The 16953-nt window shown below is 36.3% G+C and overlaps 1 protein-coding gene across 1 annotated transcript; it reads left to right on the forward strand.

Annotated features, from left to right (window-relative positions):
• The first annotated feature begins 14347 nt into the window (after positions 1-14347).
• On the forward strand, positions 14348-14830 carry LOC109218656. The gene has a single exon (XM_019383028.1). It carries the CDS (start codon positions 14348-14350, stop codon positions 14828-14830), a length of 483 nt encoding a protein of 160 aa, XP_019238573.1.
• Positions 14831-16953: the final 2123 nt, after the last annotated feature.

Genomic DNA, 16953 nt, shown 5'->3' on the forward strand with positions numbered 1-16953 from the left:
TACGTACTTTAGGGGGGTTGGGGTGGGGTTTACGATAGAACCGAGGCAGAGTGGTTTATGATTGTAATCTCAGAAGCATTCTTATCATTTAGTAGGTCCAAGTCCACGGCCTATTTCGGATTCACTCGGAGCTTAGCAACTATCAAGCTAAAAATACCCTTAACTGTTATGAAACAATAAAAGAAGAAGAACAATATTGCAGAAAAAAGTAGAGAGAGAGAATTCTTATTGAATTTTTTGGGATGAATTACAATAGAATAGAACCCTCTATTTATAGGGAGATGGTGACTTAGCCACCAAGCAATGAACCCTAGAATCTCTCTAAATATAGACATTCACCATAAATACAATTATATTTATAACACTCCCCCTTGAATGTCTATTCAACAGATAATGTGCCTCGTTAAAACCTTAACTAAAATAAAATCCAGCGGGAAAAAAATTCTAGAAAGGGAAAAAGAGCACATTTTGTAACCATACCGCTCTTAATGCTTTGTTCTATTCGTTCCCCCAACTTGATAATGTCAGAAAATTTATGACTCTCAATCACCATCAATCGTTCATAGTATTGTGGGTCTTGAGCCCGGACAAAGAATTTGTTCATTTGTTCTTCTTCTAAGGTGGGTCTGACCTTAGCAGCTTCGAACCTCCAGCGAGTAGCATATTCGCGAAAGGTCTCCGTGGGCTTCTTCTTTAGATTTTAGATATAGAACACGCCTTGTGCGTTCTCTGTGTTAAACCTGAACCTAACCATAAAATCAGATGCCATACCTAACCAGCTCGACCATCTCTTAGGATCTTGGCTGATGTACCAAGATAACACATCTCCTTTCAAACTCCTCATGAACAGCTTCATGCGGATCCTTTCATCTTTTCGTACTCCGACCATCTTGTCGCAGTATGTTCTCAGATGGACCCTTGGATCGCCTATACCATCAAACATCTCGAACTTGGTAGGTTTGTACCCCTCTGGTAGTTCGACATCTGGTTGTATACAGAGGTCTTCATAATTCAACCCTTCGATCCCTTTACTTCTTTCGACGCTCTGAATTCGGCCGGTTAGTTTCTTAAGTTCTTCAGCCAAGTTTCTGATGAGTAGATCCTTTTGATCGGACTCAGGTGTGCAAGATAAAGGTACGGTGGAGAGTGGCATGGTCTCCACGTAGATGGGATTGTTGTGGTGGACTGAAATGTGGGTGTGGAAATGGTCATTTGGGGAGTTTTGCGGTTCGAGGATGAGTAGTGGGACGTTGTTTGGAGTGTGGCAAGTGTTGCATTGGTTCTTTATTTGAGCAGTGGGATGAAGTGGTTGCTTTTAAGGGAGGTGTGGGATTTTAAACGTTGGGGAAGTTGGTGTCTGGGGTACTGAGGGTGAATGATAGGTTGGCCAGATTCCGAACCTGATTGAGCTCTTCCTAAAACTTCAACAACTTCTGTTCAAGTTGTGACACATTTTCATCGGGAACCCGAATACCATGGCCATCAGTGGCCTCTGTTGTTGTGTTCTCTTTTCTAATGTTCAAATCTTCCATTTTGCCTTTGTTCTTGTTCTTAACAGGACTAAAAGGAGGAGTGGGTGGAGGGCCCCTGGATCTCGTGGAATAAGATGATGTTGCCAGAGTGCAAGAACTAACCTTAGGGGAGGGGAATAACAAAAGATAAAACAAAAAAGGTAACCAAGTTAGTGAGGATCATGAAAAGTATTGCAATATTTAAACACATAGTGCAGGAATGTAAAACGTTTCCTAATTTGGGAGCCTCATTCTGCCCGAGGTAGGCCTAGCGACAGGTTGATTTAGAGAACTTGGAATGCTAAATGCCTCATTTCATTGATAAAAATAAGACGAATCCCAAACCGACACTAAATAAACATGAAATAAAAGTCACTAATGGCCATGGCCTTCTTACATTCGTAAAGAGAAAAAATAAACTCCTATCTACTTGGTCCTGGAAGGACCTTCCTCAAGTTGAATGCTCTCGTTGATCAGATCCTCCAGTTCGCATAGGTTCACTAGTAAATGCCTTCGCCAAGTGTTCCCCTTCGTTTCCCTCAGCGTTCTGGCAGTCGGTGACTCTCTTCCTCACTTTTCCTTCTAATTCCAGCAGACTGTATTCTAGATATTCAAANTTGTAGATAGAGATATAATGCTTTCCTTTATTTATAGTCTCAATATAATCAACGCTTTCGCAGTATACTTTGGAAACTGAATAAGTTTCTTTGAGACTTACTACAACACAATACCTTATTGGTAATTAATTGTGTTTCTCCAAAATAGTATAATTGGCTCTTGCAGAGTTCTCAATTAATTTTGTAGTACCACATATTCATCAACACCCATATGGTGAATATCTCTTTTAAAGAGAAAATTATACCATTATGGTTATGGTCAAAATTATATGCAAGATCTGTTTCTTGCATTACCGTTGTCTTTTAACAATCACAATGCCAAAATATTTTGGCATACAATATGTACGTGACCAATGATCATTCATGCCATAATAATGACATTATTTTCTTATATCATCTCAAACCTCCTTTTAGAGGTGAGTGCGGTATATTCAATACCACTAGCACGTTCATATTCTTTGAAGAATGAATATCTATTCATAAATCAGATGTTGTCACATTCACATCATGAATGGACCATAATCATCTATATGTGCTTTACAAAATCTCATGTCAAATCGATGACAAATATTTTTCACAGAGTGAAAGATTATTTTGAGAATCTTTATTGTTCTCATTACCACAAATGATGACGATTATAATTTCGTCTATTGCCGCGTCCATATCCATTGATACATTCATAGTAATAATTTTGTTTTCTTTCAGACTTATCACATACTACTATCACATTCTCTTAAGGGAATGAGAATGGAGCAAATTCAATGCGATGGGTTTTCAATTCTTTGCCCACAATCATACATGAATTTGATCATGGCGAGGCATAGAAATTTTACCACTTCAGGTGGTTATAATTTCTTACAAACTCCATTAGAGTTATAATCAAACTTTGTTGTCTTCGCTTGTATTTAAAATCAAAGTATAGAATAAAAGAGAAAAATACGGTAAAATACTTACCTTAAATCCAGAATTTAATCATGAAGGAAGTTCATGGAATAATTGACAATCATTATGCTCAATCCCAAAGCTTCTACTCAATTGGTTAGAGTCTCGTGCTGATAACGTGTTATGAAACAATAAAAGAAGAAGAACAATATTGCAGAGAAAAGTAGAGAGAGAGAATTCTTATTGAATTTTTTTGGATCAATTACAATAGAATAGAACCCTCTATTTATAGGGAGATGGTGACTTAGCCACCAAGCAATGAACCCTAGAATCTCTCTAAATATAGACATTCACCATAAATACAATTCTATTTATAACACTTACTATTTTCTTTTGGCTCAAAAGAGCATACTTTGTAATTTCGTTTGGCAGTTTTGGCTTCAAATGCAGCATGCTTTGCTTCAAATATCTCTATTTGAAGAAGCTTATATTACGTTCATGTTTTCCTGCGTTTCCTTAGTACACGATGATTTTTTGCCTCAAGGAATTATGAAATATTTTTCGAATTTATTTGCTTCACGCATTCGGAATCTGAAACTGATCATTAGCAAAACTAATTATCCAAATTTGTGCCAACTAAGCTCACTAAAAGAGATAAAAACGCTCTCTACCAAAATGTTCTCATATTCCTAAGAGGATTAATTATGAAATCTGACCATATATAACACAAACAAATGAAAACTGTCCTTTAGGGAAACCAGTAGGCAGATTTATAAAGAACTTGTACTTTGGGCAGATTGTTCGAGTCATATAAAGAGGGGCTTTTAACATATTTGGCCGGTCAAATACTTACAGCCAGTACTAGCAAAATATACAAGAAAAAAATATACATTAATTATGCATAAAATATGTATATTATATATTAGATTTCCCTCTAAAGAGACCAAACACACTTAACCCACCCGAGATGGGAACATTCAACAGAGATTGGCCTTTAACTCAATATAATGTTGAAAGCTCCCACACAAACCCCGTGTTTGAAGCCTATGGCAATTGAACTTAGAACTGTGAGAGACAAAGAATCCATCATTTATTAATGGTACGTTGGACCAATATATTGATATCTGTGAGTGAATAAGACTTGAGATGATAGATACTTTGAACTAAATTGGATGCATGGTCTAAGTCCATACCAATGGGAAGTTCTTACTTTGGTGATAATAATTGCTAGAATGGGGACCTCTTGGAAGGGATTGAAGAGAGCATTTGATGCTTTCTTTCTTTACTATTAAGGGTATCCTATACAACTTTTGAAACTCATGGGACCATTGTTCATGAAAAGATAAAAAGACGAATGCTTGATACAATAAGAGGACGAATGTAGAGAGTTGGTTATTATATTATACTACTGTTAGATATAAAAGAATACGTGACATAAAATTTTCATATAATAATCTATAACCGGTAAATTTAACATATGTCATATCTGATCGTAAAGTCAGTTATTATTATAATATTAATTTAAGATCCTTGTAAGAATTCATAAACTTTAAATCAGTGATGTAAATAAATGGGGCACGCATGCATGTTCATTGCACAAAGAACTTATTCCCTTTATAAGTGCTATGTACCTTAATGAGAGGGACGCAATAAGAATTAACTTAAGAAACTTTTGCTCGTTATTTTAGCCACACGATTAATAGATAGGTTTGCCAAAACAGGGTCAGCTGATCGTGGGATTTCTTAAAGCTGGTTAAGGTCTGTCCCTACAAGGATAGCAAATTTGGCATTTTACTGACACCTGTACCATGTTGTGGACAAGAAATTAAAGAAGTGGACTCATTAATAATTTTTGGGAGTTTTTAGTATAATTTTTTCTATGGTCTTTGAGTTTTAAAAACAAAAAAAAAAAGCTTAATTTAATATTTAGTTAATATCTTAGCGCACTTTTGATAGAAAAATCGGGACATAGTAATCAAAACAGACCCCAAAAGATTAAGTCTTGGGAGACATTTGACTTCTTTTGATGATAACAACTCCTTTGGGCAACAATGGGATGGGATCCATAACTTCCTCATATGATATGTTCATCCCCACTAAGGTCAAGTTAATTTACAGTCAAATTCTTTAGTTTATTGAATATAAATTTCAGTATGTTAAAAATTTATAAATGCTCAGGTATTATAATTTGACCGATATCGGCATATGATCTAACTAATATTGCTTATGTTTAATGAAACATATAGTAATAGATATATTTGAAATCTGCTTTATCAAGTCAATTGGGGTTCGCCCTATATATGAACTCAAGTTTCACTTCTATAGGTGGATGCTCAATTTTTACGCTGCTATGTCAAGGAGAGACGAGGACCTTTAGATTGTATAAGTACAGTAACATATGGATTTAATACAATTGAACATAGAGAGGCCATGTGGCAAGGATTGAAACAGGTTGCACTTGGAGTTCATGTCCCCTGGCTGGTTATAGGAGACTTCAATGCTATGCTCCTCCCTCAAGATAGGATATTTGGGAACCCAGTTACCTATGCAGAGATTAAAGCCTATTCTGAGTGTATTACTGATCTTCTACTGTCTGAATTGCAATGGAAAGGGGAGTATCATACATGATCAAATAAGCAGGGTGGTGCTGATAGAGTCTGTAGCAGACTAGATAGAGCATTTGGTAATCATGAATGGATATTGCAATGGGGACACGTAGTAACTGAGTATGAACTTCCTTTCATCTCTAATCATTCCCCTATGATCTTGTCCCTCAAGACTAAGGCTAGAAACATCAATGTCCCATTCAGATTATTCAATGTATGGACTAGTCATCAAGATTTCCTGCCTATGGTGCAACAAAGTTGGGAACAGAAACTAGACATGTGGCCTATGAAGGATATATGGTTATGTTGAGGTTTTTAAGCTAAAGTAAGCTTAAAAGAGAGTGAATGAGAAATGGACCGAAAATGAAATTTTTAAGTAAAATTTTAAGTCCCCCCCCCCCCCCATGACAATGGGACATTATCCCATATTGGAAGAGAAAAAGGTTTTGATGGGTATATATACAATTGCTCTTCTTGTAGCTCTTAAAGAGTTAAGAAGAAGGCAAGCCTCGCGCCGTCGTCGTCGCCGTCGTCGTTGTCGCTCCCTCGGCTTCGGCTTCGGCTTGATAAATTAATTTTTTGGACCAAATTTATTTGTTAATAGTAAATATTAACGTAATATTATTAAATATCCGATTTTTTGTAAGAGAAAATTAATATTATATCCAGATTATCCATTTCCTCAAAGTCCGTTTTCCGTTTTTGTAACGGAAAATTAAGTTCCCTTCCTGTCCGTTTTCCGTTTTTGTAACGGAAGAATAAGGTTTGAATTCCCATTTTATTATTGCGTAAATAGCCATTTACGTCATGGCTGCTTTGCTTAAACGGTCATGATAGCCCTTCTGAAAAGTCTCAACATATTGTCTATATATATCAGATCATTCTCTCAGATTTTTCATACGAATTTCTGAGTTCTCCTCCTTTCTTCTGCATTGTTTTAACTACTAAGAAAGCAACAGTAAGTGTGATTTGCTACTGATCTTTGTGTTTGCTGAAACACTGGGGTTTGAAGTACCGCTACACCAGTGTGTAATTCGTTCTATCCTGGGAGGAAATAATCCACAACCTTGGGTACTAGGAGGGAATTAAATTCCTTAAGAAAATATTGAGAATTCAGTGGGCTCGGATTAAAATTCTGTTTCTGTTTCTGTTTTTCATTTCTGTTTATACGTTTTTTTATATTCTCCAGAATTATTTTACAAATACAGTATACTATCAAGCTTAAGGAATTTGAATTTTGTTTTCTGTATTTGTGTTATACTTACTGTTCTGGAGACTAAAACCTTTGTGATTTTTCTACTCCCGTTTTGGAGATCAAAGCCTTCGTGGCGATTTTCTACTCCATTGGAGATTAAAATCTACGTGATTTTTTACTCCAGTTTTAAACGTTTAATAAACGTTTGTTTGTGTCATTCTTTTACAGAAAAATGACGAATGACAACGGAAACCAAACTATTCCGATGGTGACTGCCAATGCATCGACAAGCCGAACACTGGCATTGGCACCGGCGAAAAAACCCGGAAAATTTTTCGAGATTGATTTCAAGCGGTGGCAGCAGAAGATGTTCTTCTACTTGACTACTTTAAGTCTACAGAAGTTCATTAAGGAAGATGTTCCTGTTCTGCCAGATGAAACTCCAGAGAATGAACGTTTTCTCGTAATTGAGGCGTGAAAGCATTCTGATTCTATGTGCAAGAATTACATTCTTAGCGGACTGGAGGACGATCTGTATAACGTCTATAGTAATGTGAAGATGTCAAAAGAACTGTGGGTTGCGCTTGAAAGAAAATACAAAACTGAAGATGCCGAGTTGAAGAAATTCGTTGCCGCTAAATTTTTGGACTACAAAATGGTGGATAGCAAGTCTGTTATTACCCAAGTCCAGGAATTGCAAGTGATTATTCATGATCTCCTTGTTGATGGTATAAGTCGAATTAACATTTATGTTGAAAGTATTAATTTTATTATTTTTACTAATAGAATTTTCACTGAAGGTCTTGTCATCAATGAAGCATTCCAAGTTGCAGCGATGATTGAGAAGTTGCCTCCTTTATGGAAGGACTTCAAAAACTACTTGAAACACAAACGCAAGGAGATGTCCCTTGAAGATCTCATTGTTCGGTTGAGAATCGAAGAGGACAACAAAGCTGATGAAAAGAGAGGCCGTGGAAACTCAACAATAACAGGAGCAAACATTGTTGAGGATACTTTTCAAAATAAGAGAAAGAGGAAGCAGGCTTCTGGACCGAAAAACAACCCAAGCAAGAAGCGGTTCAAACGGAAATTGCTACAACTGTGGGAAAGCTGGACACAAATCTATGGAGTGCCGTACTCCGAAGAAAGACAAGAAGAAGGGTCAAGCAAACATGGTTGAAAACCACGAAGATGTTGATGACTTGTGTGCTATGCTTTCTGAATGCAACCTGGCGGGAAATCCCAAGGAGTGGTGGATTGATTCTGGAGCCACTCGCCATGTTTGTGCTGTTAGGGAAGCGTTTGCTACATATGCTCTTGTTGGACCCGAAGAGACGCTTTCTATGGGAAATGCTGCAACAGCCAAAATTGAATTATGTGGGAAGATATTTTTGAAAATGACTTCTGACAAGGTGGTGACTTTGAACAACGTCCTTCATGTTCTCGAGATTAGGAAGAACTTAGTCTCTGCTGGACTTCTTGTTTAGAACGGTTTTAAGTGTGTTTTTGTATCCGATAAGGTTGTAATAAGTAAGAATGAAATATTTGTAGGAAAAGGTTACCTCACTGAGGGCCTTTTCAAGCTGTATGTAATGGTTGTTGAGAATAATAATAAAATTTCAGCTTCTTCTTACTTACTCGAGTCAAATAAATTATGGCATATACGTTTGGGTCATGTCAATTATAAAACCTTGCGGAAAATGATTAACTTGGAAGTATTGCTTAACTTGAATGCAAAAAAATCAAAATGTCAAATATGTGTGGAATCTAAGTATGTTAAACATCCTTATAAGTCAGTTGAAGGGAATTCAAATCCTTTAGACTTAATTCACATAGATATTTGCGACATGAAGTCAATACCATCTCGCGGTGGACAGAAGTATTTCATAACTTTTATTGACGACAGTACTCGATATTGCTATGTTTACTTACTTAATATTAAAGATGAAGCAATAGACGCATTCAAGCAATACAAAAATGAAGTTGAAACGCAACTTAACAAGAAATCAAAATGATAAGAAGTGATAGGGGTGGTGAATATGAATCTCCTTTTGAAGAAATATGTTTAGAATATGGAATTATTCATCAAACAACAGCCCCTTACACACTCCAATCCAATGGAGCTGCGGAAAGAAAGAATCGTTCATTAAAGGAGATGATGAATGCATTGTTGATAAGTTCTGATTTGCCACAGAACTTGTGGGGGAAAACCGTTCTTACGGCTAACTGAATACTAAATCGAGTACCCCATAGCAAAACACAATCCATTCCATATGAAAAATGGAAAGGAAGGAAGCCCAACTTGAATTATTTTACAATGTGGGGGTGTTTGGCAAAAGTGCAAGTTCCTAAACCCAAAAGGGTAAAGTAGGACCGAAAACCGTTGATTGTGTTTTCATAGGATATGCGACCAATAGTAAAGCATATCGATTTCTGGTTCATAAATCAGAAAATCCTGACATTCACAATAATACGGTTATAGAATCAGATAATGCTGAGTTCTTTGAAAATATATATCCGTGAAAAAAGGAATAAGAGTCGATTGGTGAAGGATCTAAGCGACCTCGGGAAGAAACAAAATAAAGTACATTTAATCAGGAGGATCCAAGACGTAGTAAACATCAAAGAACATCTACTTCATTTGGACCAGATTTTATGACTTTCTTATTGGAAAATGAGCCTCGAACATTTAAAGAAGCTATGCCTTCGTCAAAATTATTGTTTTGGAAAGAGGCAGTCAATAGTGAAATAGAATCCATATTGAACAACCATACATGGGATTTGGTTGATCTTCCTCCTGGAATAAACCTTTGGGTTCTAAACGAATTTTTAAGAGGAAAGTGAAAGATGATGGCACTATTGATAAATTTAAGGCAATACTTGTAGTCAAAGGGTATAGGCAACGAGAAGGTCTTGACTACTTTGATACATACTCTCCAGTTATAAGAATTACGTCCATACGGATGTTAGTAGCATTAGTTCCAGTGTATGGTCTTAAAATTCATCAAATGGACGTTAAGACAGCTTTCTTGAATGGAGATTTGGAGGAAGAAATCTAAATGGAAAAACCTGAAGGTTTTATGGTTCCAGGTAAAGAAAAGAAGGTATGTAGACTTGTTAAGTCCCTTTACGGACTAAAACAAGCACCTAAACAATGGCATGCAAAATTTGACCAAACAATGTTGTCAAATGGTTTTAAGATAAATGAATGTGATAAATGTGTGTACATTAAAAATGTTCCAAATCACACGGTCATTATTTGCTTATATGTGGATGATATGCTGATAATGAGTAATGACATTGCCAACATAAATGCGACTAAGCGTATGCTAACTAGCAAGTTTGATATGAAGGACTTGGGAGTTGCTGATTTAATTCTGGTGATTAAGATCCATAAGACTCCTCAAGGTCTGGCATTGTCACAATCTCATTATATTAAGACAGTACTTGAAAATTCAAGCACTTAGGGTTTAAAGTTGCAAAGACTCCAACTGACGTGAATCTTGCAGTAGCAAAGAACAAAGGCCAAAGCATATCACAATTGGATTATGCTCGTGTTTGGGATGCTTAATGTATATCATGAATTGTACACGACTAGATATAGCTTGTGCTATAAGTAAATTGAGTCGATAGACGAGCAATCTAGGTCAACCTCATTGGATGGCAATGAAACGAGTTTTGGGGTATTTAGAACATACCCAGGACTTTGCTTTGCACTACAGTAAATATCCTGCGGTGATTGAGGGATATTGTGATGCAAATTGGATCACCGGTTCAACTGATTCTAAGTCCACATGTGGATATGTATTCACTATTGGTGGAGGAGCGGTATCTTGGAAGTCGTCCAAACAAACTTGTATTGCCCGCTCTACAATGGAGGCTGAGTTCATAGCCTTAGATAAAGCCGTAAAAGAAGCTGAATGGCTCTGGAATTTCTTGGAAGATATTTCATTTTGGCCCAAACCGTTGGCACCAATATGCATACATTGCGATAGTCAAGCGACAATTGGAAGGGCTGTGAGCGTTATGTATAACGGTAAATCTCGTCATATATGACGAAGACATGAAACCGTTAGGCAACTACTCTCTAGAGGAATTATCACGATTGACTATGTAAAGTCAAGTGATAATGTGTCGGATCCACTGACAAAAGGCCTAACTAGAGAGGTAGTTGAGAAATCATCGAGGGGAATGGGACTATGGCCGAGAACAAGTCATTGTGACGGTAACTCTACCTAGAAGACTGGAGATCCCAAGATCTAGGTTCAAGGAGATCAAACAAAGTCATTAATGACGGTCCAATATTGTCAACTAAAATTTTGGTCCATTCTCGTGATGAGACAATGTTCAGTACGAAGGATAAAGCATTAAGGCTTTTTAATGATTTCTAAATTTGATACGGGGTGTAACAAATAGTGTATTTATGGGATGACAAGTTTAGGAATCACCTATGTAAGTGTGAAGTGTTAGCCGCTTCAAGGAGAATTTTGTAAGGCCAGTTCTCTACGCACTTATGAAATCAGGCGGTGTTCATGGCTGAAACGAACACAACAAGAAGAACCAAAGACGGTTAAGGTTTGGTTGTGTGACTTATGGTTGTCTAGGTATACACCAAAGTTCGACGGTTTAAAGATATCAAATCTACCGATTGACCGAGTATATCCGACATAAGTTCACTACGGAAAGTTCAAAGGGATTGCGAATCACACAGTTTTTCATGCATATTTCCGTGATATAGCCATTCCCCATTCATGTGGGGGATTGTTGAGGTTCTTATGCTAAAGTAAGCTTAAAAGAGGGTGAATGGGAAATGGAGGGGAAATGAAAATTTTTAGTGAAATTTTAAGTTTTCCCCCCTTGACAATGAGACATTGTCCCATATTGGAAGAAGAAAAGATTTTTGATGGGTATATATACAATTGCTCTTCTTGTAGCTCTTAAAGAGTTAAGAAGAAGGCAAGCCTCGCGTCATCGTAGTCGCTCGCTCGGCTCGGCTTCGGCTTCGGCTTCGGATTTGGATTTGGATTTGGATTTGGTCAAATGATCGGTTGATTGATTAATTTTTTGGACCAAATTTATTTGTTAATAGTAAATATAAAGGTATTATTATTAAATATTCGGTTTTTTGTAAATGAAAAATTAATATTATATCCAAATTATCCGTTTCCTCAACGTCCGTTTTCCATTTTTTGTAACAGAAAATTAAGTTCCCTTCCCGTTCGTTTTCCGTTTTTGTAACGGAAGAATAAGGTTTGAATTCCCGTATTATTGTTGCGTAAATAGCCATTTACGTTATGGCCGTTTTGCTTAAACGATCATGATAGCCCTTCTGAAGAGTCTCAGCATATTGGCTATGTATATCAAATCATTCTCTCAGATTTTCCATACAAATTTCTGAGTTCTCCTCCTTTCTTCTGCATTGTTTTAACTACTAATAAAGCAACAGTAAGTGTGATTTGCTACTGATCTTTGTGTTCGCTGAAACACTGGGGTTTGAAGTACCGCTACACCAGTGTGTAATTCGTTCTATCCTGGGAGAAAATATCCACAACCTTGGGTACTAGGAGGGGATTAAATTTCTTAAGGAAACACTGTGAATTCAGTGGGCTCGGATTAAAATTCTGTTTCTATTTTTTTTATTTCTGTTTATACGTTATTTTATATTCTCCAGAATTATTTTAAAAATACAGTATACTATCAGAATATTCAAGAGTATCTCTCAGAAAATTGTCCTAGCTCGAGAGGAACTGCAGCTAACTCAGGAGATGATAAATGCTCAATGTGTTGACCAGCTCCTGGGAAAAGAAAAACAGATCTTGCTTGATTTGGAGAAATGGTCACTTGTGGAAGAAAGTGCTCTTAGGCAGAAAGCTCGAGCAAAATGGATAAAACTTGGGGATGTCAATACCAAATATTTCTCAGCTTTGGTTAAAGACAGAACATAAAAGAAGCAGATACTACATCTTACATCCCTTACTGGTGTACAGCTGACTGATCCTCTAGCTATTTCTATAAATCCCTCATGGGTACAGCTTCCCCTTCAATCCCAGCAGTTAACAGACTCGCAATGATGAAAGGTCTAACCCTCTCTCAGCATCAAAGAAGGGAGTTATGTGATTATATTACTGACCAAGATGCATGGTCTGGTTTACAGGCCATAGAGGATGACAAAGCTCCGGGTATTAATGGGTACAACTCCCATTTCTTTAAACATGCTTGGCCAATACTGAAGGATGAGGTGACTGTGGCAGTTAAACAATCCTTTGCATCGGGGAAAGTGTTTAAAGCTATTAACTGTACTACGATCACTTTAGTTCCAAAGAATCCAAGTCCTCTGATAGTAAAAGAGTATAGACCAATTGCTTGCTGCACCATATTGTATAAGATCGTAGCAAAAATCTTGGCTGCTAGGATTCAGAAAGTTATACCTAGTATCATATGTGGTGCTCAGGCAGGCTTTATTCCAGGAAGGAAGATCTCAGATAATAGTATCTTGGCCCATGAATTAGTCAAAGATTATGGAAGGAAAAATGCATCTCCCAGATGTATGGTGAAGATTGATTTGCAGAAAGCCTATGATTCAGTAGAATGGCCCTATTTGAAACAGGTTATGAGTGAATTGGGGTTCCCTGACAGATTTGTTTCTTGGATAATGGAATATGTACAAACTATTAATTATACTGTGATGGTAAATGGGAAAACTACAAAGCCATTTGATGTTGCTAAAGGATTGAGACAGGGAGACCCCATATCTCATTATCTATTTGCAATGGCTATGGAATATTTGAGCAGGAAACTACATGAACTTAAGGATGACAAATCCTTTAACTTCTACCCTAGATGTGCTAAATTGAAGATCACCCATCTAAGCTTTGCAGATGACTTATTGTTATTTTTTAGAGGTGACCTGAAATCAGTTAATGCACTTCACCAAGCCTTCAAACAATTCTCAGAAGCTTCAGGATTACAGAAAAGCTCTATCTATTTTGGTGGAGTTGATCAGGTGGAAAAAGATAGAATTATGCAGAAGCTTGGCATTCCTGCTGGTGAGTTACCTATTAGGTATCTGGGAGTTCCCCTATCCACTAAAAAGATCTCTTTTATTCAATGGTAACCTTTAATAGAGAAAATAGTGGTCAGAATTACCTCCTGGACAGCTAAGAAACTCTCCTATGCTGGGAGAGTTCAACTGCTCCAATCTGTTTTATTTGGAGTCCAATCATATTGGTCTTAGCTATTTCATATGTCAGTTAAGGTCATTAAACCGATTGATGCATATTGTAGAAGTTTTGTATGGTCGGGCACTGAAACTATTACAAAAATGCCCCTGTCTCTTGTGAAAAGATCTGTTTGCCCAGAACTTTTGGAGGATTAAACCTCCTTAACGTAAGGATCTGGAATAGAGCTACTCTAGCTAAGACACATTGGGACCTTGCTCGTAAGGAAGACAATTTATGGATCAAATGGATCCATGAGTTCTACCTCAAAGGCTAGCCTCTCACCACAGCCAGAGTTCCCCAACAAGCTTGCTGGATCATGAGGAAAATCTTGGAAGCTCGACAGACTTTGTTGCAAGTGCAAATAAGAAAGGGGCCAAGAAGCCTGACCAAACAAATTTATGAGCAACTGCTACCTAGTTACCCTAAAGTACCCTGGAAATGTGTGATGTACAAGAATGATGCTAGACCTAAGGCCAAATTCATCATGTGGTTACAGCTACAAGACAAACTTCTCACTACTCATAGGTTAGCAAAATGGGGCATAGTTGTTGACTTAGAATGTGTCATGTGCCATACTCAACCTGAAAGTGGGAATCATCTGTTCATGGAATGTGATTTCACCAAAGTAGTGTGGAATAGGATTCTCCTATGGCTTCAGAAGCAGGCAGGGCCAATCACTGGATGGGATCAACATGTAGCCTGGATAATCCAGAATGCAAAAAGGAGGACTCAACAAGCTCACATCTTCAGAAGTGTGTATGCAGAATATGTCTATGCCATTTGGATGGAGAGTAATTAGAGGATCTTCGAAAAGAAATCAAGGAACTGGAGATTATAGCTAGGGAGATTGCCTACTTGTCCAATGTTAGAGCATCTTATGGTGTCCAAAACTTGTTACATAGCATGTTATTCTAGCTTGACTAACTAGATTTGATTACTGTTTGCTAGTTCAGCTTAGGCTTTTGATATTTTATTTTCTTTAGATAGCTAGTTGTGTTAAACTGGCTATGGTATTGTAATGTTGATTCCTGGTGATTAATATAAAGTTAGTTACCAAAAAAAAAGTTTCACTTCTATATGAGTTGGATTCTTTAATAACACTTGATAGGTAGGAGTGTAGGACATTATGTAGGGATGGCAATAGGGCGGGGCGGGGACCGGGCGAGTTTGGAAAAACCCACAAAAATTTCAACCCGCCCTGCCCCGCATAGTTATTTTTTCAGTTTTCAACCCGCCCCGCCCTGCCCCGCCCCGCCCCGCCCCACTTAATCTTTTTTTCTTTTTTCTTTAATTTTTTTTCTAAAACAAACTAGTTTGACATTTTATTATTTTATAAAATGGAGAGTTTAATAGAATCACATAAACATAAAACTGAGAGAGTATTACGTTGATCTTATAAAATAAATGGGTTACTATCATTTCCGATTACTAATACGGTATCTTGACTTATGTAATATCATTTTGGTGAGACTTATGAAAATTGGTTAATTATAAATCAAAATAGTATTCGTGCTTGTGAAGAAGAACGTGAAATTGTAGTTGAAATGATTGCTTTATTTCAAAAAAGATCAAAGTTGCCCCGCATTGAACCCGCATTAAACGCACAACCCGCCCCACCCCACTTTAAAAATTTTAAAAATTATTTTGACCCGCCCCGCCCCACCCCATTGTCATCCCTAACATTATGAGATGTTAAACCTGTCAAAATAGAAAGTAGAGAATGCAAAATGTGATAGGGTTCAACTTTCTCTATCACCCAAAAAATTAACAAATTGCTTTACGCGTTTGACCCATGAAAAAAAAAAATCACGCCTCACAAGTAAAGGGTAAACGTAATAATATAATTAATAATTAAAAAGTATACAATTTATGTTGCTTTTAGATGAGATTACATAATTTTGTATGATTCAGCTACCATACGAGTGATCCACCGATATTGATGGGACTAGTCTTACTGTACGCGCTTTGAGAGTGTTTTCTATTTCAATAAGTAAATATTTTAAAAAAAATCACAGAAGTAATATTAGACAAGTGTTTGAGTTGTAAAATAAAAGAGTTTAACTTTGTAAATATATCTTTATAGATTTTATTTAGCCAGCTCAATAATTGATGAAATCTTGCAACATGGAAGTCCTCATAGTTTTATAGGAATATCTTGTGAATATTATTGTTATTTTTGTGTTCTAATATCGAAAACGAATAATTCAAAAAAAATACTTTTATCATGATGATTTGTCAGATTATACAAAATGAAAAAGTAAATCTTTTGGTCTTTTATAGATATAAGAATGACAAGATTGGCCTATAGCTCCTACAAAAAAATTAATATATGACAATATAAATTCTAGAAATAACTAATGTTGAGTTAATATTTTATAACAAATAATTTAATGAATAAAAAATATAGCAAGCTATCATTTGTTGGAATATTTATAAAAAAGAAAAGAAAAAAGATAATTAATGGAAACTCATTTGTAATACATGTTATATATTTTTCACTGCATTATTACAAATTTTGGCCTTTAAAATTTTCATACTACACATAATTTTTAAATTGTTTTTTTTTTTGGTTTAAGGGATGATTATATTGGCAACTAAGATTAAATAGGTACATCAACAGAGGGGTATATAATATCCCCTAAGGGATAACTTTTAGATTGTTAAAATAGATTAAAGTTATAATAGTCAAAATATGGATTACACTTTAATGATAGAAGTATATTTTTCAAAAAAATAATTATATAAAGTCAAGTACAATAGTTTAAATATTTAATTTGGAAGAAATGTGTATATTGAATGGAACTTTTACGAGCTTTCTTTACTTTCAGCCCGCGTAAGAAACTATTTAAATTCGGTACCCGAAAAAATATACTCCATAAAATTTGTATTATTTTTGTATATAACATACANACATATAGAATG

Source organism: Nicotiana attenuata, unplaced genomic scaffold, assembly GCF_001879085.1.
Source record: "Nicotiana attenuata strain UT unplaced genomic scaffold, NIATTr2, whole genome shotgun sequence".
Taxonomy (NCBI): Eukaryota; Viridiplantae; Streptophyta; class Magnoliopsida; order Solanales; family Solanaceae; genus Nicotiana; species Nicotiana attenuata.

Excerpts from the sequence above, each read along its gene's own strand:
- LOC109218656 (XM_019383028.1), top strand. The coding sequence starts at position 14,348 with ATGAGGAAAATCTTGGAAGCTCGACAGACTTTGTTGCAAGTGCAAATA.